Source organism: Pipra filicauda, unplaced genomic scaffold, assembly GCF_003945595.2.
Source record: "Pipra filicauda isolate LSUMZ 115617 unplaced genomic scaffold, ASM394559v2 scaffold415_size613988_pilon, whole genome shotgun sequence".
Taxonomy (NCBI): Eukaryota; Metazoa; Chordata; class Aves; order Passeriformes; family Pipridae; genus Pipra; species Pipra filicauda.
Genome location: NW_024104549.1, coordinates 263693 through 290494, shown reverse-complemented (window position 1 = coordinate 290494; position 26802 = coordinate 263693). Strand labels below are relative to the sequence as shown.

At 48.5% G+C, this 26802-nt stretch overlaps 1 protein-coding gene across 2 annotated transcripts; it reads right to left on the bottom strand.

Annotated features, from left to right (window-relative positions):
- Positions 1–1424: 1424 nt before the first annotated feature.
- Positions 1425–26579, bottom strand: FBXO31 (F-box protein 31). 2 transcript variants are annotated; one of them, XM_027737898.2, is made up of 10 exons: positions 26190–26579; positions 19502–19573; positions 17894–17980; positions 14047–14123; positions 12371–12538; positions 11605–11679; positions 10101–10210; positions 9226–9379; positions 8219–8583; positions 1425–6773 (listed from the first exon to the last, which is right to left on the bottom strand). In XM_027737898.2, exons 1-10 carry the CDS (start codon positions 26569–26571, stop codon positions 6551–6553), a joined length of 1713 nt encoding a protein of 570 aa, XP_027593699.1. In that variant the 5' UTR covers positions 26572–26579; the 3' UTR covers positions 1425–6550. The 2 variants fall into 2 exon arrangements, with proteins under 2 accessions (XP_027593699.1, XP_027593700.1); XM_027737899.2 differs by lacking the exon at positions 17894–17980.
- Between the last annotated feature and the right edge of the window lie 223 nt (positions 26580–26802).

Sequence of the window (26802 nt, the reverse complement as noted above, 5' to 3'; positions counted from 1 at the left end):
TTCCTCCCTCTTCCCCTGGTCCCCAGATTCCACACAGGAACTTCCACGCTCTGTCCCACTCCAACCCCTCCTGCACTAGGAGGAAAGGCAGGTGATGCTCCCCTCCCAAGCAGGGAAGGAGCTCAGAGTAAAACACATGGCTGAGGAGCAGAGAACAGTGAAAAATTCCAACCCTCCCAAGCAGAAGTGCCCAGCATTGATCCCTCACACCTCCCAGCTCCTTTGGAAGGAGAGGGAAGGTTCCAAGCCAGCATTTGGGAGGTGCATGTGGTTGGTATTCAGCAATGCTGCCACTTGAGAAACTCCATTTGTGCTCCTCCAAGGCCAAACATATGGTAGGAGTTACTGCACACTTTGTGGATGTGTTTTACTCTTCCCTTGCTAAGGCTGGAATGATTGTGTGATCATACATATAACACAGCTTAAAGGAGTGGGGTCAGATGAGCCTGTAGCACAAGAAAATTAAGGCATGGGATTAGGGGAAGGCATTGGTGGTATAAAAATACATAAAAAAGGGGAAACGGAAGAGGCCAGACATTCACAGAGGCACTGGGGAGTTCTAACAGTGCACTCCAGCCTGGATTAACCACCAGCACTAAGGCAGAGCCATTTCCAGACTAGGAGTTCATGCCAAACTTGGGTAGTTTAGTCCTCCACAGCCAAGGTTTGCTCTCAGAAATAATCATCTGCCAAGTAACTTACCCGCAGAATGGGGCTGCAAAACTCAAAGCACAACATCCACTCCAGGAAAGGCAGGACACGGGGAACTGGGGGCTCCAACTCACGTCCTGGCACAGGAGCATGAACGGCTCCATGGTGGCAGCTGAGCTCATGCCACAAGTTCTCCCATTTCAACATAATCCCTCACTTGGAAAAGTAGTTCAGAGCTGAAGTGGGTGTGAATTTGAAGTGTAAGAAATACAGACGACTCTTAAGTCTGATGCCACGAAGAAGGGGGCTGACACCATCCCCCTCCTCATCCCTTGTGCTGGTTTTGTGCCAGCTGATCCCTTTCAGATCAAGTGGAAGGAAGAATGGAAAAAAGTAGTTCAGGATTACCTCATGCTGCCTTTCAGCAAGGGAAAACTGTGGCTGGGAGGGCAGTGAGGGTTCAGGTCGTTAGTTCTGCCACCCCAGTCTCTGCTGCAGGAGGGGGTCGGGCACCACAGGCACCCCAGGGAAGATGCAGGAGGAAAGAACGGGAAACAGGGACAAAGGAAGAAGCAGGATTTCTCAGCATGAGGTGTGTGTGGGACGTGCCTGACATTTTGAGAAAATCCTAACTGCTCCCTTCCCAAAAGGAGGGAAAATTAATTCCTATCACGCACTGGAAGACAGGCAGCTGCATGTCAGAAGGGTGGAACCCACCCAACACCTTCCTTTGGGACAAAACAAAACAAAAAAAAAAAGGAAGCAACCAGAAGTAAGTTCACAAAACATTGCTTTTTATTATTTGAAATTGGAAAAGGCTTCTCGGGTAACAATGATCAGGTGTAAAAGTAACACACACGTTTCGCTCAGTTTTCCAAAACCCAGGATGGAGTAGGCCAAGTGTTGGGTTTATACATCCCATTCCTCTCAAACCCACAAAGAAAAGGACAGGCAAAACCCCCTCCCTTGAACAGGGGAGCAGACTGGGCAGGTGAGGTGTTTAAACTACAAGTTACTATGTTCCACAAGGATATTTGTGGCATGAAACCAAGGTGCTGGATGTCAAATGGTATTTTGGAATGAAAATCTCACCTTTTTGCTCCCACTGCCCTCTGTACAAAGCAGGGATCTGGTGTTTCACCTTCATTTTTAATAAGTACCACGGGGTACTTTATAGAGACTTATTTACAGTCAAGGCCTACAGGAGATGCCCAGATTAATCCATCAGTGTCATGTTAAAGTGGTGAGTGCAAAATACACACAGAAACAGGGAAGGGGGAGTATCAATCAATGAAAAAAAAGTGCAGAATGCTTTAATTAAGCTAATAAACACAGTTGATCTGAGTGCTCTTTGCCTCAAAAATTAAAAAGACTGCAATCCAAACAAAAACCAGAATCATACATTTTAATTCAGCACACAAAAACCCCAAAGGTCAGTGGCACTCACAGTTTGGTACCTTATCCTCCACTTCACATCTCAAATATTTCACTGTCCCACTGGTAAGTGATGCTGTCTGAGGGCAGCACAATCCTTTGGCAGCTGAACAAACGGAGGGTTATTGGCCACGTGAGCAACCAGCTACAAGAGAGAGTTAATCCATTATCATTCCCTAAACTAGCAAACTGAGATTAGACAATCCATTTCCACACAACACTCAACACTCCCATTAAGTTCCACTAGTTTTAAATTAATAAAAAGCAATAAAAAGTCATTTGTTTAAAAGTAAACACTGAGCCAGCTGCAGTTTGGGTTTTTCCTGGTAGCTGACACCTCCAAGCACATTTGCACAGGAATTCCCTTTCTCCCCAGTACTTGTTTCCCAACAAACTGCCCTCTGACTACTGCTGTCCCATTCCAGACTCCTATGGCAGCATTGCTGTTCACTCCAGAATGAAGCTCACACCCAAACTTACAAGTAATTCCACCCTTTTTCCTCCTCCTCAGTAAAAACCAGCCTGACAAATCCCCATGCACTGCAGAGTCTCCTACAACCACAACGCCCGAGCACAGCACATTCACAGCTCTGAAATCAGGCCCAAGGCAAACAAACTGGCTGCATGAGGAGCTTTGATGCTCCTGCTTTCCAGCTGGCCAAATCCATGTGTTTTGACAACACAGAGAGCAGGACTGAGGAGCACAAAACAGTCTGAGCACATAAACCACTCACTTGTTCCTGAGCCAGAATTCAGCCCCAGGTCTTGCTGTGGCCATTGGGGCTCTGCAGCCTCATTGCAAATGCTTTTGTTTAATGCAAAAGGCTTCTGCCAAGAGTATTCCTACCCCTGACAAGTTGTTTTCCATCTTCGCCAGCACTTTCCACCCATCTGGGATCAAGAAATCAAGCCAATTGTCCCCAAGATTTTCCACAGAGCCAACAGGACGAGGAGACGTCAGCACCAGGAATTTATCGCCATCTGCAAGGCCCCACCACACATTATCCCTGTCAACAGCTCACAGAAAGATCCCAACAAGCTGGAAAACTAGGGTTTGGGAAAGAAGCAGGGTATGCAGTGAAGACATGCTGTGCAGGGGGTGGTACAGCCTGTACTGAAGATGAACCAGCACAGCAAAAGCCTGTCCTGTCAGCACTAGCTTCCCTGTAGGAAAGGCAGGATCAGGACACTGGTCACATCCCCCTCAGCCATGGGTGATCCTCAGATCCAAATTGCCTGCTCCTAAATCTGTCCCCGCTCCCCTTGCTCGTTGCCCTTTCCCAAAGATTTCAGAGTTGTGAGTTTTAACTCCCCACCATGTTATCCTGCTTTGCTCTGAAAGCACTGATGCAGCCATGCACAGAGGAACAGGCACAGGAGCACCCCCAGCACTTCTGCCAGTCTCCAAATTCACCATCTTCACAGCTTTACTCACCCCCAGCCAAATCAGGGGGAATTTTGTTCTGAAATGCCACAAAAAACTGGAAAACCTGCCAGGCTTGGAGCAGCAGAAGGTGAGAAAAGGTATCAGAGGAGGAATATTAATACCAAACTTGCTATTTCCTTTGCTCTAGACAGAACAAAGCCGGGGGTCCCGGCGGTTTTGCCTTTAATCAGGCACATCCTGACATTTTGAGGCCAACCAGGTGAGTTATAAATAAAAAGATGCCACTACAGGGGCAAAGCTGAGCTGTGAAAAATTCCCACAAGGCATCAAGACTCCACAAAGCCCTTCTCTCCAGCCAGCCAAACAGGTCTCGCCTTCAGGAGACCCTTGATACTGGCACTGGAAAGGTTCAGAAGCGACAAGCTACAACCTGTGCCAACAGCCAACCAACAAGTCCTTGCCCAGGTGACAAAGCAGACCCAGACTCAGCACGGAGCAAAACCCTCCTGACAACTGGTATCCATGGGTTTGCACTCCCCAGCAGCCCCCTGGGAAGCTGCAGGTAACAACTTTCATGACAGCGGTGGAACGCACTTTACACACTCAGCCAAGCCATCGTAACAGGCTGCAAGGAGGAGGGAAGATACAGAGTCAGGTCAGTACTCAGGAGAGTGATTCAGGCCCCAGGCAAGTGCTTGCAGGGCATTCAATGCAGTCTGGACTTTAAAATCTCAATTTATAAAATTTTAATCTCAATTTTAAAATTTTTAATCTTAATTTAAAAACCGAATGCAAAAACTATCAAGTCAGTTGTGTAAAACTCTATGATTTTTACTTTTTGTGGGGACACTGAAGTGGGGAGGAATCTGCAATCAGAGCTATGGATCCAGCTGAAGAAAAGCTGTTTTTTGGGACAAGCAAAGGAAACAACTTCCAAAGGGGACATCTCTCATCCCTTTAGGCTGTTAAAGAGAACACAAGGCAGCCAACACGCTGACTGCACCAGCCTAACAGCAAACTCCAAGATAAACTGGCCACCCAGTTACCAGAGTCCTAGTCATGGAATCACTCAGGTTGGAAAAGACCTCTGAGATCGTCAAGTCCAACCATTAACCCAGCACTGAACATCTTTAGGTGTCCCAGAAACCTGCATCAAACCTGGAAACCTCTGTCTGCAACATGAGGCACATGTTCTGCACAGAGCTCAGCAGCTACAGCAAAAGGCTGAGAAGCCTGATTTTAGCTCCAGGTCAGTTCTCTGCCCACTCACCAAGGCACAGGAACTGCCACCTCCCTCTCTCCCAGCCCTGTGTGATCTGAACTGACTCTTCCTTCTGCCGATGCCCACAGGAACACCTCTGACAGGCTGCTCACAACCAACCTCCTTTTCACAGCTTATTCACCAGGACAGTAACAACACTTCAGCTCCTCACCTCTAACACTGAGGCAGCTTTTCCACTCCTGACAAAGCTGTAGGAAACAAAGAAAAAAGTGCCCTAAATCACCTTCAAATTCCCAGACGTTTGTAAAACTCTATCCAAAGAGACAGGAATTAATCCTGTGAGTGACATGACCTGCTGCTCAACGTCTCTGCTGGAGCCTGGGTTCTCACACAGCTTGAGGGAACACACGACAGCCAGAAATGGCAAAAAGCCCTTGTGAGAGTGAGAATAAAAGCTGCTCACAGGCAGTGGAACCAGGCAGGGACTGAGCTCCCAGCACATGTACAGACACATTTACAAACCTAAACCTGCAGAAGATGTAAAGGCAGAGGTTTTTTTTTAGACACTGATCTGGGTAGAAGAGAAGGAACCTGGAGTTTGTCATCACAGCCAGAGGGAAACTGCAACAAAGGATCATGTTAATGCTGATGGTTTATAGCACAACTCAGTCTGTAGATGAGCACTGGCCAGGATTTCCTGTACAGAACAGTCTATAGGGAATCTACTTCCTTGCCTGCAGCCCACAATTCCCAGTGGAGCTCAGATCTGCCACAGAATGCAGGTATCATGGAAAGAAATCAAGCTCAAAAGCTTTCTGTGGAAGAAACAATCACCTGGGATGAGACAAGGACAACTAAAAGGGAACAGAAGGGTGCTGTGAGTGGAGCAGCAGCACCCACCTGTCAGCACCCACTGCAAAAGGCGCCAGAAGGAGCCACAGCAACACGAGGAGAATCCCTCGTCGCTCCTTTGGACTGCAAAGGGCAACCTGATACAGGAATGACACCCAGCTGGGGTCACACCAGTGACAGTGACACGTGGCACCTTCTGCTGCCCATCACAGATCAGAGCCAGCAGGCTCCAGCTGCCCTTATCTCACAGTTGGTTTTCTTTTTGCTCCTTCCTTTACATTTTCAGACCCACTTTTACAAGACCTGAGGTGAATCTTTCAGATACAAAGCAGTTGGAACACATCAGCTTTTGCAGTTTACACCCATTTCCAGTTCCACACCCAGCTCCTGTAAGAAAAAAGAACCATCTCCTCTATGCTCAGGGAGACACACAGACCTGGAGCCCCAGGGACAGCACATCCATCAAGCTCCAGAAGCCAGGATAATGCTACACACACTCATTTGCAGTGGGGATCTTCCCCTCGCTGCCAAGCTCAGGGTACTTCTCCAAAGGAAACCACACACTCCAATTCCTAAGCCAAGGATGAAGGTATCACACCACCCTCTCCTGGCAATGCTACACCCAGAGAAACGTTTCTCTGGAGAGGAGGACATGCTTTGTCACTGCCTGTCCCTCTCATCTGGCATTATTTTTGTCCCAATACATTCTTTTTTTTGCAGTAAGAAAGATCTTTTTCCTCCTCTGCAGGATCCCTTCAGCTCTACAAAGCTATGCCACAGACTGGGTAACAAGGACTGCTGGGAAGCAGCGTGGAGTGGCAGGGAGGAAAGAGCAGTCATGGATATTTTAACTGGGGTGTGTACATTTGGGGTAAAAAGGCTTTTTATTAAAAGTGCATGCTTTTATCCAGAGGTACCGAGAGCAAGGAATCCCCCCCCCAGCTCTGGCTGGGGGAGCGCAGCAGCCTTTGCAACCCCAAGCCCTGTCCGTCACAAACCACCCGTCAAGTCGCCAGGGACTGAATGTTCTTGAGCATTTCATCAAAGGCCTCACGGGAAGGCGCTTCTGCGTTCTGGAAGGAGACCTTGATCCTGCTGTAGAGGCTGAAGGATTTCAGCTCCAGCCAGATGAACCCAAAGCGGTCGTCGTCGAAGAGCACGAACACCCCCGGCGTCCGCTCGGGGCTGGTGAAGCCGTGGCCGGCGATGAGCCCCGTCCCGTAAAAACTGCCAGGAGAGGAGAGCAAAAGAGGGGTGAGAAACAGCCAGGATCACCCAGTGTTTAGTAAAAAAACGAACAACGTGGAACAACATCAGTGACAGATGAAGTCGCTGTCAAACACGCTGGTGGGCGCCACAGAACAGCGAGTTTTACACTCAGTTTTTCCTCACATAAAACGCTGCCCACACACAGAAACAACGGGGTTGGAAAAGACCTCTGAGATCACTGAGTCCAACCTATGACCTAATTAGACATGGCACTAAGTGCCACATCCAGTCTTTTCTTAAACACCTGTTGATGCCATTTTAAGACAAGAAACTCTCCACGGCTACTTGCAGGTTGCTGCTTTGGGTTATTCTAATTAGCACCTGCACATCCTAATTATTCTGTAGTTCAGCCCAGAAGCCCATCTGAGATTTACTTCTGCAACTCAAGGATCAACAGAGGCCCCAGACAATCCTCACAGGAAATGAAAGGCATGTTGAGAGGGTGACCTGAGAGACAAACCTTGTGCAAAACTGAAGGGAAGGGACAGAAAAATCTAAAAAGCAGAAAAATCTACCATGATCTGAGGAGGAATAAAGGTCAGTCCCACCTCCGAGCAAGCAGCAGGTGGAGCAGGGTTTTATCCAAGCACAACTCAGTTGTGACAGCAGGAGCCTTCTGGGATTAACCAGCTATTGGTAGGTTTTTCCATGAGCACAGATGTGTGGCTGAATGTCACCTGCCTAAGCCTCAGCTTTTGGGCTCTTTTTCCACACTTCATTTAGTGTGATGCTTCACTGATTCCAGCTCCCATTCAACAAGGCTCTCTGCATGCCTGGACCTACTGTTTGGAGTGTCCAACACCTTCCAGGTCTGGCCCCAAGGCACCAGAGGCCAGGGAAGGGTGGGAGAGAGCACTGTGTTCCCAGAGCCAAGGAACACAAATGACACACACAGGAACGGGAAGCAGCTTGAACAGAGTTCTAAATATATGAGCTGGGCAGCTCTGGGAAACAAAACACCAAAAAAACAAGGAGGTGTGTGGAACACAGGAGAGGTGCTGGCTTCAGAAGTAAGCAGGATAAGATCTAGCAAGGAAGTGGGATGGCAGATGGCAGTGTGGTGAAAGAGGGAGCAAACAAGAGTGTGGGAGATTGGGTGGCAGAGGCAGAACCCAGAGAGGTGGTGAACTCCCCATCCCTGGAAGTGTTCAAGGCCAGGCTGGACGGGGCTTGGAGCAACCTGGTCTAGTGGAAAATGTCTCTGCCCATGGCAGGGGGTAAAGCAAGATGCGCTTTGAGGTCCCTTCCCACCTAAACCATTCTGGGATTCTGTGAAATCTGATCCCAAGGGACTGGGAATCTGCAGGCAGGTAAATGGCACACAAATACAGGACACACCTCAAAGACTCCCCCTTCCCTTTCAAAAAGTGATTGGCACAACTGGCACCAGCAGTCCCCATTACCAAATTCGGCAGGTCCGGGGATAGTCCTCATTCCTCGAGATGACTCCCATGGGCAGCACGAAGGGCTGGGAAGCTGGTGCCTTGTCCGGGGTCATTCCCTCTGCGCCAGCTGCAGTCTCTTCCCCCTCGGCACCTTCTCCTCCCAGGGGACTGGCAGCAGGCTGGGAGGCAGCCTGCTGGGAACGCTCCTCTTCCTCCTGCCGCTGCTCCTGCTCCTGCTCCTCCCGCCGCACCTGCTCCTGCACCTCCAGGACGATGCGGGACAGCTCGCTGAAGTCACGCAGGTTCTCGATGTCGGGCAGCTGCAGAGGGTGTGCCAGGTCGATCTCCACAGTCTGCTGTCCAGCTGGGATGTTGGGATCTCCCTAGAGACAGGAAGCAACAGTGCAGCTGCAGAGGCAGGGAGCTACAGAGTTCAGAGCTGTGTCCTCCCCACGTCATCACCTGACTTCGACAGAGTTCACCCGATTCTACAGTCAACGAGTTGGCAACAAAAAAGGGCCACTTGGACCTTGTTGTTCCCTGAGCTGTCAATTGTCATCTCTGCTTCCCCCTCTCCCAGAAACAGTTTTAAATCAAAAGCTACAAGCCAGGTTGTACTTGCAAGGGTGAAAGAAAGTCAAAGCTGTGGCTGCATTTTGCCAGAATCCTCCTTGCAGAGAGGAAGGAGCTCACTTGCCTGACTTCAGTGGAGAGCTGCCAACATTTGGTACCTGCTCCTCAGACACACGCAAGGGATCTCCGGTGACCTGCTACCAGCTGCTCACAGAAAGCAGCTGGAAGGGAGAGGAAGGGAAGGGGAAGCCAGGTGGAATCAGAAGAAACCTTGCAGATCAGGTTCTAGTTACTCTGCATGCGCTGAGATTCACCCAATGCCACCAACCCCCCCAGGGAACAGGGTTTGGGGTGGCAACAACTGACTATCTCTGACACAGAGATCCCTCCTATTCATCCATGGCATTGAGAATACTTTAACAAGCACTTGAGAGAAAGGGAAATGCACTCACAGTGATTTTAGTCCCCTTGGCTTTCTTCCCATGAAAGCTCAGCATGACGATCTCCAGCCCGTGGCTCCCGTAGGTGCCTTTGAAGAGCCCTGGCCTGATGAGGTCGTCAGGGCTGCTGGGGGGGAGGTAGATGCGGCGGTAGGTCAAGCAGTTGCTGTGCAAAACAAAAACATTAGAGAGAGGTTAAGGGAGAATCCCTTACCATGAGGAATGTGTTGGCATTCTGCTCCTCCAGCAGCTTTAGGATGTCGCCAAGAGAGGTGGGATCTGTCTTTTCAGCAATACCAACAAGCTTAGTGGATTTTGCTTTACACCTCTGCAAGCACTTCCTCTCTCCCTCCCTTCACTTTTCTCCCAGTCCTACTTAGCACACCAGGAAATTCCTACAGCAAGGTCACAGTAAACTTCCTCACTCCCTGGAATTTCCAGAAAACCTAAGAGTGAAGCATATTTAAACATATGTTACAGTGAGGTGGCTGTACTCTGAACTATTCTGAGGTATTAGAAGCTTGGAGTGATGGTTAAAACCCCCCAATTTCTCAGGGACTGTATAATTTCTGCACTACAAAGGATATTGCTGACTAATATGGTAATAAGCAGACACTCCTTGGGACCACAGGCATTTGCCCTGTCTTCCAATTAAACACAGTTAAATGACTCAAAAGCACCTTACTGTGCATATTTGTTGTACAGAACTTGTTCTTACTGCTGTAATTACACCTCTGGAAAGCACTGTGTATCCCTGCATGGAGCCTGCAGAGAGAGAGCATTCCTTTGGCTGTGAGAGCCCAAGGAAAACCCTTATCTTCAGGACAAATGCTCCAATGTGCTTGTGAAATTGCAGCAGCCTCAATACCAAGAGCTGGAGCTCTTACTCATATTGGCTGGTGTAGATGAACTTCATCAAGATGAGCTCTTGCATGTGTTCATGGAAGATGTCTTCCAGAGTCCGACCCCACTCTTCCCTTAGCCACGTCCGGAATTCCTGCAGCACAAGGAGGAAAGGAGCAAGATAAGGACCTTTCAGTGATGTCCCCCAACATGACTTCACCCTGTCAGCATGTTTCACTGGCAGAGCCACAGACAGGGCATATGCTCTGCCAAAGACAGAGGATCAGGCTGGATTTGGGAACAAGCACGTGTTGCTACAGAGCCGGCCTGGAAATAGGCTTAACAAATAGTGATAATGGTAACTATCAGTCACCACACAACAAACATCCCCCCTTCAAATAAATCACAGGTAGAACCAATACACCTCCTCAGAATAAAACCACAAACATCACCTGTTACTGCAAAGTAGCTCATCTACTACTTCTTTACGTCCTGACGTATCTTGCACTAACTCATTTGTGTGCCCATCATCTGACTCCTGTGCCCTGTCCTGATGTGAAACATAAAACAGGAAGCTTTTGAAAGGCACTGAAGGTTTAGGAGGTTAAATCCTGCTGATTTAATACTGATGCATCTAAATCCAAAGGGTGCTTTGAAACCATCTCCTGAAGTACCTCGGCTCCAGCTCTGACAAGTTAATACCCCGCAATGAGTTGGTGTGATAACAGCTTACACTGAGATAGCAGCCTACCAAGTGATATTCCAAACCTTCCTGCTTTATCTCCCAAAGCCAGACCCTCCAATTACCATAATGCCACGCACGCTTAACGCAGCGCTTTGGAAGTATTAAAGCATTTCTCATCTGCTACAGCACCAGAAAACACTTCGCTAACCCTTTCACCCAGCTGTTTCCCATTAGCAGACAGGCATTTTACAGCATTCCTGAAGTATCAGATCTGTCACGTGCAGCCAGCTGGCAGCAAACACCAGTACCTGGAGCAGGTATTTATCCTGACATTGATACCTGCACCTTAACACAGGCACTTGAGTCAGGAATCTGCTTTGCTGGGTAGAGCTGACAGACACAGGATAAACAACCAAATGAAGCCTTTAATCCCTCGAGCAAGACAAGCAGTGGGAAGGTGCCTCTCTGACCAGCAGGTATTCAAATGCAGCTGGTATTCACTCCTAGGCCTTTGAAAGATCTTAATTACTCAGACAGCAACACCACAGAGATCAGTGCCTGGAGTGTTGTGTGATGTACAATATGTGCTGCTGTCTCTCTTTGGACAGGTCTGCTACCAAACAGGAATGGTGTCACAGCAGGGGAAGGAGGAGGGTGCTGGGGCTCAAAGAGTACCTTGGCACAGAGAACTGCCTGAAACTAATTCAGCCAAAAGCCCCCAGCCTGGGTTTTCATGTATGTCCAAACACACAGAAGTCAGAAGGCAGGAGACCACCTCCCACCCCAACATCAGCTAAGAGCTTATGTTGAGAAAGGGGACACACAAACAGCCTCAGTGCAGACTCCTGGCAGAGCACTCTTACCTCCTGCCTTCCCCCTGACATCCGATGGTGATCCGTCTGGTTGCATTTCGTGGAGAACTCGTCCTTCTTTACAATCTGTAGTTACCATGGAGGAGAATTTAACAGGTTACAGACCTGTCCAGAGATACCTCAGATGAGGTAACTAAGACTGTTTACAGTAAATGCTTTACACAACAAATGTTACTGAATCTGATACAACAAAGAAATCATTAAGTGGCACCGAGAGCAGGAGCTGCAGAATAGAGAAATTAAAAAGAAATAAACCCTCAAAGCATTCTAATAAAAGATAATAGTTTTAAGCTGCTTCTCTATTTCAACTTCCTTTTTTAAAATAAAACAAGCAACCTCTCAGGAAGCTCTTCAAAGCATCCCACATGCTGACTGGATGCTGCATCATCTTCTCAAGGTCTCACCTTGGAGCGAGCTGTAAAACAGGTCTGTGTGTCTGCCTGGACACATTCACCAGCTGCCCAAGGCCATTTTACATATCCCTTCCCCCAGCCTGTGCACATCCTGGTGTTCCCACAGTGTCCCAGCCCAAGAGAAGACAGTACAACAGCCTCACTGTACTACTGCCAGGGAACAAATTCAGAGCAGGGAACAGCCCACACAACTTGTCAGACACATAATGAGTGTAAAACTGGCATACACACACACAACAAGGTGGTAAAATCCACATCTCTGAAATCAAATTCTACCATTTTTTTGATGAATCCATATCCAGAGCCAAAGGACAGGTGATGCTGGCAGTGCCAGAGGAGCTCACCTGGATGTGGCCGTTATGAGGTCCCTTGTGACCATACATACACTCCACTGTTGCACATTTCCTCTCCATGAGGTGAATCCTGAAGAGAGGTTTGAATCTCATGGGATCATCAACATGAGGGTCATGAGGTGGCAAGTACATCCATCCAATAATGAACAAACCATCTACCTGTAGAGGTAAAGGACACAAAGCCCACGAGATCAGCCTTGCGCGGTTTCTCAGGAGTTTGCAGCAAACTCTGGAGGCTGTTCTGGCCCAGGTCAGGAGCTGCAAAACAGCTGCTGCATTTCCAAATGGCTTTCCAGCAATTAAACCAGACCATATGCACTCACAGCACACCCTGGGTGTGGGTTTCTTTACAAGGCTTCCTGCACCACTGGAAAATGATCAGGACTTTATTGCTGCAAACGACTTTGTGAGGGATGCCTGGAGCGCAGGATCCAGAGGGAGAGACCACACAGCAAGTCAAGCTCTAATTGGTTTGAGAGCTCATGCTGGCAGATATTCCAACAGATGAACTCTGCTTCCCATGATTATCCCTTCTGGACAAGGAATTATTTGGCCCTATTCCTCACAGGCAGCACAGGAAGCAACACTCTCCTCTGCTGAGAGGCACAAGTGCCAGCCCCTTTCCTGCACTAACAGAACCCTGCCCCTCAGGCCCTGCAATTCCAGAGGCAGGATATTTTCTAAACAGAGAAATCTGAGACCAGAGAAGCGCCACAGAGGCACTTGTCTTTATAAGGTCACAGTATCATGTAAGTATTGATGCACTTGGATGCACTTTTATACCAGTTCATGGAACAGAATCTTGCAAAACCCAAAGGCCTCGTGATTTGTTCCACTTCAACCTGGCAGTTATTGAACCCTGGTGCAAAGAACAAGGGCTTCAGGCAAACTCCTGGCTCAGCTCTCCCCAGTCAAATGTTGTTCATTAACTGCTCTCCCCAGCACCACCAGAGCTGCCAGACTCCACAGGTCTTGCACCAGTATCACTCTACATGTGATGCACAAGTCTTAGACATGGCTGGTGAAATGTGGGAACTGCAGGAAGGTGTAAGAACACAACTGCAAAACCCTTTGCAAAATGTTCAGCTGCAAGCAAAGATAATGCCCTAAGTGATGGGCCACTGCTAAAACCTCTGCTGAACCTGTGCCAGCCACTGGAATATCAGCATTAAACTCTAAAACAAGTCTTTCCTTTAAATATTGATCATGTTTTCTATGTGCTCCTGGGGCTGTTTGAGGTAGAGCTGAAAAATAAAAGGACTTTCTGGAGAAAGGTGGTGATGATGAAAAGAATCCCAGAATCATTTAGGTTGGAAAATACCTCAGAGATCATTGGGTTCTGTGACCAATCCCCACCTTGTCACCCAGCCCAGAGCACTGAGTGCCACGTCCAGCAATTCCTTGAACACCTGCAAGGATGGGGACTCCAGCACCTCCCTGGGCAGCCCCTTCCAATGTTTAACAACCCTTTCTGAGAAGAAATTCCTCCTGATGTCCAATGTAAAAGAAATCAAGAGTGAACCCAGAACCTCTGGGTCCCAATCACTTGCTTGAGGGCTGATTGTTCAGACTTTCAGTGGTATGAAAAGGGCCACCAGGCCTGGAAAGCATAAAAAAAGGCTCCTCAATCCTCAAAACCACAGCCCCTGGATAAGGTACTCACTCACCACCACGTTCAGCAGTCCCCCGTAGGGCCCAATGTCCGGCTGCCACAGTCCCAGGATGTGCCGGTACCGGTGCAGCACTAGGGAACAGGGAGACACCCAAGGGAGCACATCAAGCTAAGGAATTGGGATTTTGGGAATGAAAATCAGACTGCACATAGCACTGACCAATACCGCTCACAACTGCCTTTACTAAGGAAAACTGGTTGTGTCCAACCCCAGCCAGGCAGTTCTGGAACTGAGGCCTCCCACAAGCTCACACACATTTATGTTATTCTCTGCTCCTGGGCCTGTGGAGGGGCAGAACCACCTACCTCGCCAGGAATTCCCAGAAAACTTATGCAACATGGTCCCATTAATGCAAATCACACGATATACCCAGAGCTAAAACCAAATCAAAATATCTGCCGTCTCCAGTTACCAAAAATGCACTCGATGCTTCAGACTGCAAAGCAACAGAAAATAAGGAAAGGCAGAAAGGCAGGAAGGAACAGGGAAATTTGAATGTTTTGAAAGCATTTCCCTGCCTTGTGTAGACAAACTTGTCTCCAGAGTTTAAGCATCCTTAAAACAGCCACTGAGAGCACGGGCAAAGCGCAGGGATCACAGCAGCTCAGGAGATCCTGTGGTGTGACCAGGTCAGCCACGGCCTGAGATCCTGTGGTGTGACCAGGTCAGCCACGGCCTGAGAAATTCTACATAAGCAGCTACATCTCAGCAATGCCCAAAAGCTGCTTCCAACCCCCCTCAAAGCCTACAGCAGCAGGGGAGGCTCCTCTGTTTCTCATTCCAGAGCCAAGTGTCCCTTCAATCCCACCTAAATGAAGGACAAGTAGGAATGTTTTCAGCAAGCAGGAGAAAATGGCTGTTACAGAAGGATCTTAAACCTCCTCTCGTGAAGAAACCTTAACCTGCCTCCAGTCCTTACCCGGTCAGCCATTCCTTTTGCCCATATAATTCCCTGACATGACCAGTAACCTTCACGTGAAGACACCACACAGTCTGGCATTTTGGGCAGGAACAGCAGGATGCAGATTATTTCTCTAAAGACGGCAAGAAGATACTGCATTTGCCTTACAGTGATGTTCATGGCCAACTCAGAAGGCCACAATAACCCATTCTGGCCTCCAGGACTGCCTTGAAAAATGGTGTTTGCTTTGCATCCATTTAAAGGAAGAATTGTGTGTCAGTGCAGCTGTCCCACCAGCTTTGTTTCATTAACTAGTTCAGACAGCAAGAACTAAGGAGTATTTTTATTCCACCAAAGCAGAGAACTTCCACGGAAGTTTAGGACAGCAGGGAGTGATATCCAGAGATGCTGCCAACTGGCCTGGAGGAGCCTTTTTCCTGTGCAGTAAACAATTTCAGACTGATGGCCTGGTTTCACCCAGGGAACCAAGTGCAGCACAAACAGCACCAAGGCAAGCAGGCAAACCACATTCCCGGCTCAGGAATTACACATTAATAAATGGTTTGTGCATGAGCTGCTCCACCCACCACAGTCTGCCTTCTACCCTGTCTGGCACTGAGCTGATAAAAAACAGCTTTCTTAATTTATTCTTATTTTTAGGACAGAAAACTAAGCTGCCCAAGAGGGATGAGGATGTCCCTCCCACCTCAGCTCCTGTTGGAAGCAATTTCAGGAAACACGGCTGAGTCCCAGACACAGCCTCCTTCAGCATCCGCCCCGACCACCCTGAAACCTGGAGCTGCAAAGGAGGGAGGAGGCCAAAAAAACCCCATTCACTTTCAGAAGTTACGGAGGAAAATGCTGGTATTTGGCCAAGGGCCCAAACCAGTCTCAAAGCAAAAAGCATGGTCCCATTTTCAAGCCTGGGGTGTCTCCGGACCCCAATGAGCCAGCAGCTGTATCCTTTGCAGGGAAAAGCTGATGAATTCCAGCTCTGGCTCTTCCTAGCAGGAGACAGGATGGATTGACAGTTGTTTCCCTTCCTGCTCCTTGAAAGAAAATAGCACTTGGGTCTTTCTCCAAGGTTTTCCTCTGCTGTGCACGCTGCCTGTGCTAAATCCTGAAGAAGTTTCTTGCCTATCCAAATTTCTGAGTCCACATCCCGCCAAATTGAGCAAACCCACATCCACTGGATGTTTCAGTACAGCCTTCATCCAGCCTGGATATTATCCACGTTCTACAAGCAGCCCTGCATGCTCTTCAGACGGGAAAGTGGCTTGAATCCAGCTGGGAATGGGCCTGGAAAAGCAGGGAATGGGGAGGGTCCTGAACAGGAAAAACCTGATCTACTGCAACTCTCCCAGACTCCCAGGATGCAGCAAGGTATCTATAAGTAAAATGAGCTGGAACAATGTAAGCAGTTGCTGTGCCCAGGTTGGTGATAACTGACCTGCTCATGGAAAGAGCTCAGTGTCAGCCAGGTGGCTTTAAATCCCTGGGGAAAGCGATCTGAGCTCACCTGCTGGTACGAATAGGAATTAGGGAATGCTTCCATGGTAAATCCTGGCAGGAGGGGAAAAAGGGGGAAATGGGCAATCCCATCTTAAACCAGACGGACTCAGAACCAATAGAATCATTTACTTTGGAAAAGACCTCTATGATCAGCAAGTCCAACCATCCAAGCTTTCCCCAAGTAACACAAAACATCCCTAGAGAAAAGGGGCATGAGATATCAGAAGTTTGGGGTAGCTCAAGAATTTACAACTGAGGGAACAGCACTAAATGTCATTTGAGACATCATAAACAGCACATTTGGAGCAAATATCCAATCTCCAAAGGAATCCATCTTGCAGCTTGGACGTGTCTCTCCTTCCCATCGAGCTCTGGAACACAGCTGGTGTTGACAGGCAGGACTGCCAAACGTAAAACTCTGTACCAATTCCTGCTCTAGTGCTGCTGTTTGTCTGTCCTGACTCACATTAAAGTCTCCATTCCCCTGCACAGCCCATGCTCAGCTGCTTTCTTCAGCACAGGAAACTCTGCAGCATCCACTCCACACATTAATATGTGTGAAAACCTACATTCCAAGCACCACTGAATTAGTAACTGGAGTCTGCAAAACTCTGCAGACCCAAAGGAGCATCAGAGACAGCTCAACATCCCCTCCAAATAAATACCAAACAGTACTGGCTTCCTTAATTGATGTAAACTGATCAGTACTTCCCCCTCAATTCCAGCTGAACACTGAGCCTTAAACTCCAAGGGTTTAACTATTCTTCCCCCAGCACAATATTAGGAAGGAAAGAACAGTTAATCCAGAGCAGCTTCTTGACTTAGAAAGGCAAATCACGATCTCTGAAACAGCAGGAGGATGTTTCCTAGAGACAGAGATGGTGCTTAAAAGGATTCACTGTGCAGGGAGGGAATTACTATGGGAACGCTCAGCATTTTTCCCGAGGAAGGGCTGTGGATCTGTCTGCAGCTCACCTGGATCAAGACAAAGCTCTTTACCAGTTCAAAGCTTATTTAGAATTGCTTTTGGGAGGCCTCACCAGGGTATCTGAATAATTTCCTCTAAGAAAGGAGTAATTCACACACAGCAGAGTGAGTGCTCCTGTTCTGGGAACAGAGACCCTCCTTTTGGCACCTGGTCAGGGCAATATTCTAACTCAGGACAATATTCTAACCCAGGACCCAGCCAGGACAATATTTAACTGAAAGCACCTCAAAGGGAGACCAACACACCTCACTGCCTGCCCTGCTCCCAGTCACCCCAAAGGGTCAGAACGCTCTAATGCACAACAGACAGAAGTGACTGATGGGAGCTCCCTGCTGTCCCAAGGTCCATCCCAAAGCCACTTGCTCCAAGCCACGCCACACTCCATGCAGCATGTCGTGCGTGCTCAGTGCAGGAAGCATCAGGCAGCAGGGGGTACGTACGGCAGGTGTAAACATCTCTGTACTCCATGTGCTCGTAGTCGGGAAGGATTTTCATAAAACGCCCCGACTTCACCCGTGGGTTTATACCTGAACAGACAGAGCAGGGTGAGTGCCAGCAAACTCTGCTCCACTGGAACCAGCACCAACCATTTCATGGATCTGGACCAACCATGCAGGAAAGTCCAACTCGCTCTTCACTTCCAGCTGTTTCCATCAGCCCCAGTCTCAGGCACAGCCGGTAGCAGGATTTCTCACACACAACTTCCATGTTCCAGATTCCCACACATAATTTACAAATGGCATCTAGTGAATTCCAAGTGGAATCAAGGTCCTCAAAGTCTGCATTGCTGCCTCAAGAAAATCAAGTAACTCCATGGACAGTAGCCCACGCCTTGGATTAGTTCTGCTTTCTAGCACTTACACTCAGTTCCCTATTTCCCATTTACAGAAGCACAGTCAGTGGGTGCAAAAGTCAGTGAGTCCTGCCAGTAGTCCCAAATTACTTCCTCTGCAACTAAAAAGGTTTATGGGACAGAAGAGAAAATGGGGTGACACTACCAGGAAACTGTTCCACCGAGTGTCTGGGACAGGGCAAGCTGATGGATCTGAGCAGGAACGCCGAGATAGTGGCTGGCTATCTTTCCCGAAAGCCAGAAACAACTGCCAATCATTCCAACTTGGGAATAACCATCACTAGCTGGGATTGCTGGATGGATGTGGACATCGACCTTATACAGACCATCACAGAAGTGGTGCTCACACATCAAGTGTCACTCTGCTAACGGATTCCGAAACTACTTTGGTGCAAAGGGAGACTGAAAACATGTGTGAGACAGATCTGCTGAAGGTTATTAAATCAACAAACAGATTAGACTCTGGAAATCCCTCAATCTGTAAACAGTGAGAGCATTTAGGAAAGTGTTACATAGACTTTGCCCTCTTCTCATTCCCTAGGTGACTCTCACAGCTCAGCTTCTGCCTGCAAAGGGACAGGGAGGCAGCCTCTCCATGGATCCAGGCCTCCATCCAGTCCTTAGCCCACTCTGGTTTCCCTCATCCAGTGATGGCCCCATCCCTCCTTCCTGCAAGACAGAAGATGTGCATCTACCTCAAGAAGGCACAGTGGGGCTAAGGAGTTGGGGTCCCACTCCCACAGACATTTCCAAAACACAGTGACAGCTCCTGCCAGGCTCTTCTCCTTCAGGAGCAGCCCAGAGGAATGCTCATCCCTTTCCTTACAGCACTCTCCCACTCTCCTATAATTGTGTCCTTTTACTGAGATCAAGGCTTAGAAAAAATACCCATTAATTCCTTAGCAAGACCCAAAAATGGCAAAACAGGATGAAAAACCCTCAATACACTTTATTATAAAATCAAATTACATGCTCTTTTCCCACCAAAGGACTGGGAGGCACAGAAATCCCAGCTCTTGGCACCTGCTTACTATTAAATGAGCCTCCAAATATGTCAACTTCCCAGACGAAACCCCTGCCAGTAGCAAGTCTGGCAACTTAAGCCATCAAAGCTTAATAAATATTCAGCATTTATATGCTCTCAAAACTGGTACTAAGCAAGGACATGCAGATTTATATCAGCTCTATCACTTACGTTTGGCGTAAACATCTCGACAGGACACTCCTGTGATCTCCAATTTCCTCAAGTTTTCACAGACTCCATATTCTGCAACAACATAGATAAAAGTGTCAACTCCGGCACAAAGGGATTTGTACCCAGGGTCTTGATATCCACAGCTTGAGCATAACTGGGATCTGATTAGGTGCTTTCTTGAAGCTGCCAAAGTAGACCAAAATCTTATTTCTGCTTTAAAAACAGAAACTAAACGTAATTCCACTGTGGAATCCAACACATTTTACAAGCAATGCTTGCAACAAACACACCATAAGGCACAAACAAACACAGCAAAGTCACAGCTGCTTACACCTCAACCAGAAAGAGTGTGAAATGTGGGAGACGGCCTCATTCCAGCTGGGATTGAATGCCTGTTTAGATCAAATCACAACTGTGCGTAGTAATTATCTACTCCCACTGAGGTACCCAACAGGGAAAACTGCTTATTAGGATCCTAAAGAAAAGGTCACAGACTTGAAAAAGAATGAAATGGAGACATAAAACAGGCATCAGCATGTACAAATATGGTTACACTTGAAAGCAGATCAGATTGAGAAGGGGCTGTTGTACAGTGAAATGCCTTTGATTGTTACAGAACACCCCGAAAACAAAGCGAGTCGGAGACCTCAGAGCAGCTTTGAAGCAGAAAATGAGATTCTCTCCTTTCATTTTCAGGAAGTCAACGTCGAACTTCTAAGAAACTTCAAATAAAATAAAGGCAAGTACTAACATCTCGGTGCCAGAAATCCTCAGAAACCCAGAGGGAGGAGATGAGAGGAGGGAGATCCCAAAAAATCAGCAGCAACAAAAACTACCCTACTGCAGTGACCCTGATAGATCTCAGAATGGAAAACTGCCCTCATTGACATCAAAGACATCTATAGCACAGATCAAAAGCACCTTTCCTCAGCAGCACAAACATCTGCCAGATATTTGACATGTGTGTCTGTGGAGACCCTCATCAAACCATTAAATATGAAACTTATCCTGGGTCGAGCATCCTTGAATTAACAATCGACTGTGGCTGTCAAACACCACCTAATGCTGGAAACCTGCTGCAAGTGAGAATTCAGCTTCCAAATACAAGAAAAGCAGAAGTTTTCCTGAATTAATTCAACCTCCTCCTGCCTATAAATACACTTCCATGATGATAAAGCACGCACAAGGCTTCCTGCCAGCCTGCCTGTGGGGAATACACGTCCTGCACAACATCACTCTGGGTAAGCAGCAAGGTCAAGAAAGGTGAGAGTGGGCAGAAGGCACAGCAAACATGTTGCCCTTCATCAAAAGATGCAAAGGTCAGTGGCAGAATTCCTGCTGACTTCCATGGCCAAAGCCAGAGGAGCTCTAAGTGTTATCAGACACAAGGTGGGATGAGGAAGCACAGTTAGCCTGAGAGCCCAGAGAGCTCGAAGGAAAGAACAGCCCAGCACAAACAACAGTCAGTGCTGGGCCTCCGCCAGCTGAGTCAACAGAGACTCCTGGGAAACCAGAGCTCCAAGGCAGCCTGGGAATCCATACCCTCCCTGTGTGCCCATCCCTCCTGCCAGAGCTATCCAGGTTTTCCACAGCTGCTCTGCACGTGCACACACGTGGGTACAACATCCAAGGGACGGAGGGAACAGAACGTGTCCTCAGCTGATCGGAAAGTGAGAGCTGTTTGGAAGAGGATGGGAACACTGTGGTCAGAGCCTGGAAACAGGCAACTCTTTCCATGTAAACAAACACTGCCCTGGCCCCAGGACAGGTAAAATGTGCCCTTTTTGCACTGCAGGCAGATTGAAGTCAGTCACTGAAGGTGTTTGTACTGCACTGGAAAGGGAGGAGACACACGGAGCATCCTGCCCAAACTGCATCTCTAACAGCACCATGAGCACACTGATGTGCTCAGAATATTTTCCCCAGACCTATAAAGCACTCCAAGCACAGGCTCAGTGCAGTGCCATGGCAGATCCACTACCAGCAGGTATTTCCAAACAACAGGGTGGGGTGGGAAGTAATTTGTTATCAAAGCTCTATCCCAGTTACACCCAAGTGCCTCTGATAACCTGCAGCACAATTTTATGAAAGCCAAACCAGGATTAAAGTGGTTGTAATTCAAATCTTTCCTGGAAAGATTCAGATTTCTTTCAAGTAATACCAAACTCCTTTAAAAAAATAATACAAAAATTTAGGATTTCTATATCGCTACACACTACTTGACATTACATATCCAAGGCTTATAAGGAAGTATTATCCTGAAAAAAAACAATCTAATCTTAGTGTGCTTTAAGACTCATTTTATAACTAGTTCTTATCTTGTTTTGGTCAGCAAACAACTACAGAGAGTGAAAATGCCACAGTGATGGCTGAGCTCCATAAGTGCATCACTCCAGCTCTTCTGACCCAGGAGCTGTTCAGACCATTTGATGAGGAAAAATCAGTCTTTTGACTCACAGTGCCTAAAAAAACCCTCCAAATATCATAAGCAAGAAAGCTGGCTGTCTCTTTTTAACCCAGAAGAGGGACATAAATTAACAGTAAGGACAGCTTCCAAATAGCTACAGAAAAATAAAACTGGTGAGATTTTCTTTACAGAGAATAGAAATCCTTTTCCAAGAAAGCTCTGAAGGGCTCGAGCTTCCTGGAAAATTCCACTTCAGTACAATTAAATCTATTTTTAAGGAAATGTATCTCAGTGCAGCAGCTCACTGAGTAAAGTATTTTAAGGAGTTAACAGTCACCAAAACTCACACGTTAGAAAATGGCTACTTAATTCTGCTTCAAAAGCAAGGATGGAAATTGGTTTTCAAGTTCCCAGTTGACCAGCTGGAAAGCCTATTGGAGTGGGATTGTGAGGAGTGCTTGACTGATTTACCAAACATAGGGACACGGTGCTGTTTCCATGGTCACATGCACTGGAATTTAAAGGACTTGGAAAAGCAGCCTCCATTTATTATGATCTGCACTAATACTCTGGAAGTGTCACATACCCTGCCCTGCTCCAAACACTTCCAAGCCTCACATTCCCTCCTCCTCCATACGAGAAGCTGTGTTATGCTGAAGTTTAAAAAACAAACAGGGCTCTTCCATCCCAGGCTGGGAAGAACCCCTGTGCTAATATCAGAGACCAAATTCCTGCTTTTTTTCCCACCTTTCTCAGCATGGCAATGCCAGGGAGCAGCTGCCATCTGTGTGTGGACATCCGCAATTCAGAGGAAATTGGGATGTCTGGCAGAGCTTGACAGCCTTTACCACTGCTGAACTTCCACTGTGTCCTCTCTAATCAAGTCCTCCAGTTATTCCGAGATAAATGCATGTTCACAAGGCTGGACATGAAACAGAGAGCACAGAAACTCACTGGATTATTCCAGTGACCACTGAAATGGAAGGTTCTCAGGTTAGCACCTCTGAAATATCAGGTAGATGAGTTTGGAAATCACCTTCTTGTTTCCGAAGTTGAACCTTCAGATTAAGACAGACCAAGTCCCCTCCCAGACATTTCTCCCAGTGGAAGACTTGTATTTACCACTCCTGTGTGGATGCCTCGGAGTCTTGTGAGAGCTGAACTCCATCCAACAGTTCCCTCAGGGTGTAAAAATCACATACCATTCTTGTCCACAGGCACCTCTTTCCATACAACCTGAAGGTCAGAAACTCTAACCCCTTTGCTGACATTTTCCAGCAGGTCCAAAAGCCATTGGAAGTTGTTTTCACAAACAAAAGCCTTTTCATTCAGGCTCTAGAGCTGTTTGTTCTGCATTACTGGTCTGCTCCCAGATGTTCTGCTGCACTTGCCCTGTTTTGGTTTAAGATGAAGGCAGTTACCATGTAAAATGGACTATCAGGTGTTAACCAAGGTAGGTCAGGCCACCAGCCAGGGTGAAACGGGCTTTAATTCTGCTCCCGCTGCAGAGATCAGCAATTTCCTATTTATAGAAAACATGGAAGTGACTGCAACCCTCTTCTTGCCAAGGAAGCAATTCAGAGACATTGTTTACCCCAAACAGTTGCAATGATAAAAGGACAACGGCCCAAACAGCCGTGTCAGTGTTACACAACTCCTGGTTACTCCCAGTGCTCTCCCAGTTCACAACCAGCAGCAAAAGCCACTGTGTTTTCAGGCAGACACTTGGAATAATCACAACGTGTTTTCAACACTAATCTACAGCTGAGTTGGCCCACAGCAGGGCAAGAACAACACACCAACACTCCATGGATCGAGGGCCCTGTCCAACTTGGGACACAGCCAGGCTGTTCCTTACATCCAGCGCTGCTCCTGTCCAAGATGAAGGTAAAAAATGGCCAAACAAAGCACTGCAACAACCACGTTCTCTCAGAGAAGCTACTCTCTGTTCTCTTTAATTTTAGGATTGTCCTTCCTGCCTCTTCACTGTTGTGCATTTCTGAAAACACATGTAGTTTTGCACATACAATTGACACCAAGTTCCAGTTACTTCTGGAACATCACGGTGGACTTTGATGATCCTCGTGGATCCCTTCCAACTCAGGATATTCTAGGATTTCATGATCATCAGCAGAGTGAATAAGGCACCAATACAAGGGGTATTCTTGGAGGGGCACAAGTGCTCTCACCCTGTTTTCAGAACATGCAGCCTCCCAACAAGACTCAGGCAGATACAAACACACCCTTTAAGTACTGACCTCAGCCGGGAGGGGGCTTGTTTTTGAGAAAGATTACAAAAAGTGATTACATTTTATGTTTGACTATCACACAGCACCAGTGTATGGCTGCACAGGAACACAGCACAGGGTTTTCTAAATATTGTATGTGTATTTACATACTAACACTTGATATATACCTATAAAATAATGCCCACTTTGATACTCACGTACATCTACTCAACGTGACAGTCCTAACACAACAGTAATTACTTTCACTGCTGTGCAGAGCAATTCAAAGAACTACAAACAGCCTGAGAAGTCCAGATGAGGACCTGCTTGGAAAACCAGGACTGGTTGAAAGATTCCAGCATCAGTTTTCACGCGTGTAGGAAGTTTTCTGCCCAGGAACCTGCCCCTCATCTACTCAGCAGAGCTTGGGCACCTGTGGCATGTGATCTTCCTCAGTCCCACCAGCAGCCCCCCAGCGTGCTCCCTGACACTGCTTGGAAGGGGTACGTCGGGAAACACAAGAAATAGTGTGCAAAAAGAATCAAAAATCGGTTTATGCACCTCTCACCTGGTTGTTAGCTAAGGGCCTTCAGACAAAAGTGTAGTCTCAATACCTTCATTTCCTACCCAGTTTAGTTTTAGCCACACAAAGCCCACTACTTCCCTACATTTCAGCTGAGCTGTTGAACATTGCTTTACATGCTGGTAAGAAAATCCAAGGAGCAGACGTGATAAATAAATGCATTTCCCCATCAGGCCTAATTTAGTGGTTACTTTACAAGCCAACCTAGCTTATATTTAAAAGCTATATACATTTCTGTATGACCATTTTGCCAGGACCATAACCTATTAAAATAATTAATCAGTGAAGTTTTGCAAACCATTCACCAAATACACAAACATCCGTGAGGACTCTATGTCACTAGAGGAGTACAAGGAAAGAATTAACCCCATTTTATTAGCCTGTCTCCTAAAAACAATATTAATTTATGGGGCAATGCTGAACTAAGAAATAAAAATGCTTCAGTTTACATTTTCTAGGTACAGCCTTTGTATTGTCCAAAGGTTCTTGAATACTGCTGATAAGGCATGAATTCATTCCTGCAAGGCTTCATGGATTCCAAGGGATCCCACTGCAGGTAGCCACTGACATACCCAAATCCTGTATCTCGATGCCCTCACTGGTATTAAAAACAGAAAACAAACAACGAGAAAATATACATGACTTCATGTGCTGGCAGCAGAAGCACCTGGCAGGATCACAGTGTTTGGAGAGATGAGCACAGCAAGGCAGACCTTGGAGGGTGGGACAGGCACTGGATTAACAAACAGGGGACAGAGAGCCACGTGAGTGAGGATGAGGAGTAATGAGTGAGATCTGCAGCCTCACAGAGCAGGGCTGAGGAAAAACCACCCCCAAAGCCTTCACGTTACTGCAGCACAGCATCCTTGCACCAGGCGCTCCCCGGGAAACACACACGCTAACCTGGGATTCCTCCACAATTCCCAAATGGATACTCCCTCCCAGGCCTGCCCTCCTCCGTGCACCCACCGGCGTGCTCCCACGGCTCCAGTAATCCCAAGAGCCCCTTTTTTCCCTAGTGTAGGAACCGAGCATTCCCTGTTCTCGCTGCCTGCAACACCCCATCCTCAGGATTCATCCAAGGACACCCCATATGGAGGCATCATCTCCCAGGGCTGCTCCCTTCCCATTCCTGCCCTCCAGCTGCCCCCGGGGCACAACCCCAGACCGACGCCCTTCGCCACATGCCACCCTTTTGCAGTAAATGCCACCACCAAGGGGCAGTGCCCACAGGACCCGAGTTGTGCCCTCTTCTCCGCCCTCCACACATGGAGCCCTAAGTGCCCCTGTCACGGCCCCACAGCCCGCATCCCCGACCGTTCTGCATCCCTCAAGGACCCCACTCCACACTCTATCACCTTCTCGCACTCTCCCTCTCCTCCTGCATCCTCCAGGCCCCTGACCTCGCACTCCTGACCCCATTCCCTCTCTGCAGCCCGGGCCCGTCCATCCCCCCGGGGCGGGCGGTACCTTCGCGGCAGCGCCGCCGCCAGATCGTGTCGGTGCGGAGGATGCGGCGGAAGGTGGTGCAGACGCGGGCCAGGCTGGGCAGGTCGGTACCGGGCAGGGAGCCGAAGATCTGCACCAGGAGCTCCGGGGGCAGCTCCAGCAGGGACAGCGGGGCCCGCCCGGCAGGGCCGGCCTCGACGGGAGGCGGTGCGGGCCGCCCGCCCTCGATGCGCTCCGCCACCTCCTCGTCCTCCGTGACGCCGCCTCCGCCGCCCGCCTCCTCGGGGTCAGTGTCGGTGTCGGGCTCGCTGTCGGCGGCCCCGCGGCGTTGCTCCCTGGCCGCGCCGCGCCGGCGGCAGCCGCGGGCCGGCCCCACTCCGCACAGCCGTGCGCACACCGCCATGGCCGCAGCCGCTGTGACCGCTCCGCCGGGGCGCGCCGCCGCGTCCGCCGCCGGCCCCGCCCATCGCGCCGCTCCGCCAATCAGCACCGCCCCTCGCCGCCGCCGGGACCGCCCACCGGCGCGGCGCCACCAATCAGCGCCGCCTCACGCGGCCGCGCCACGCCCCCGCCGGCAGCGTACGGTGCGCGGCCGCGGTTCCCCGGTGCGACCCAACCAGCGCGGCCGCCCCCT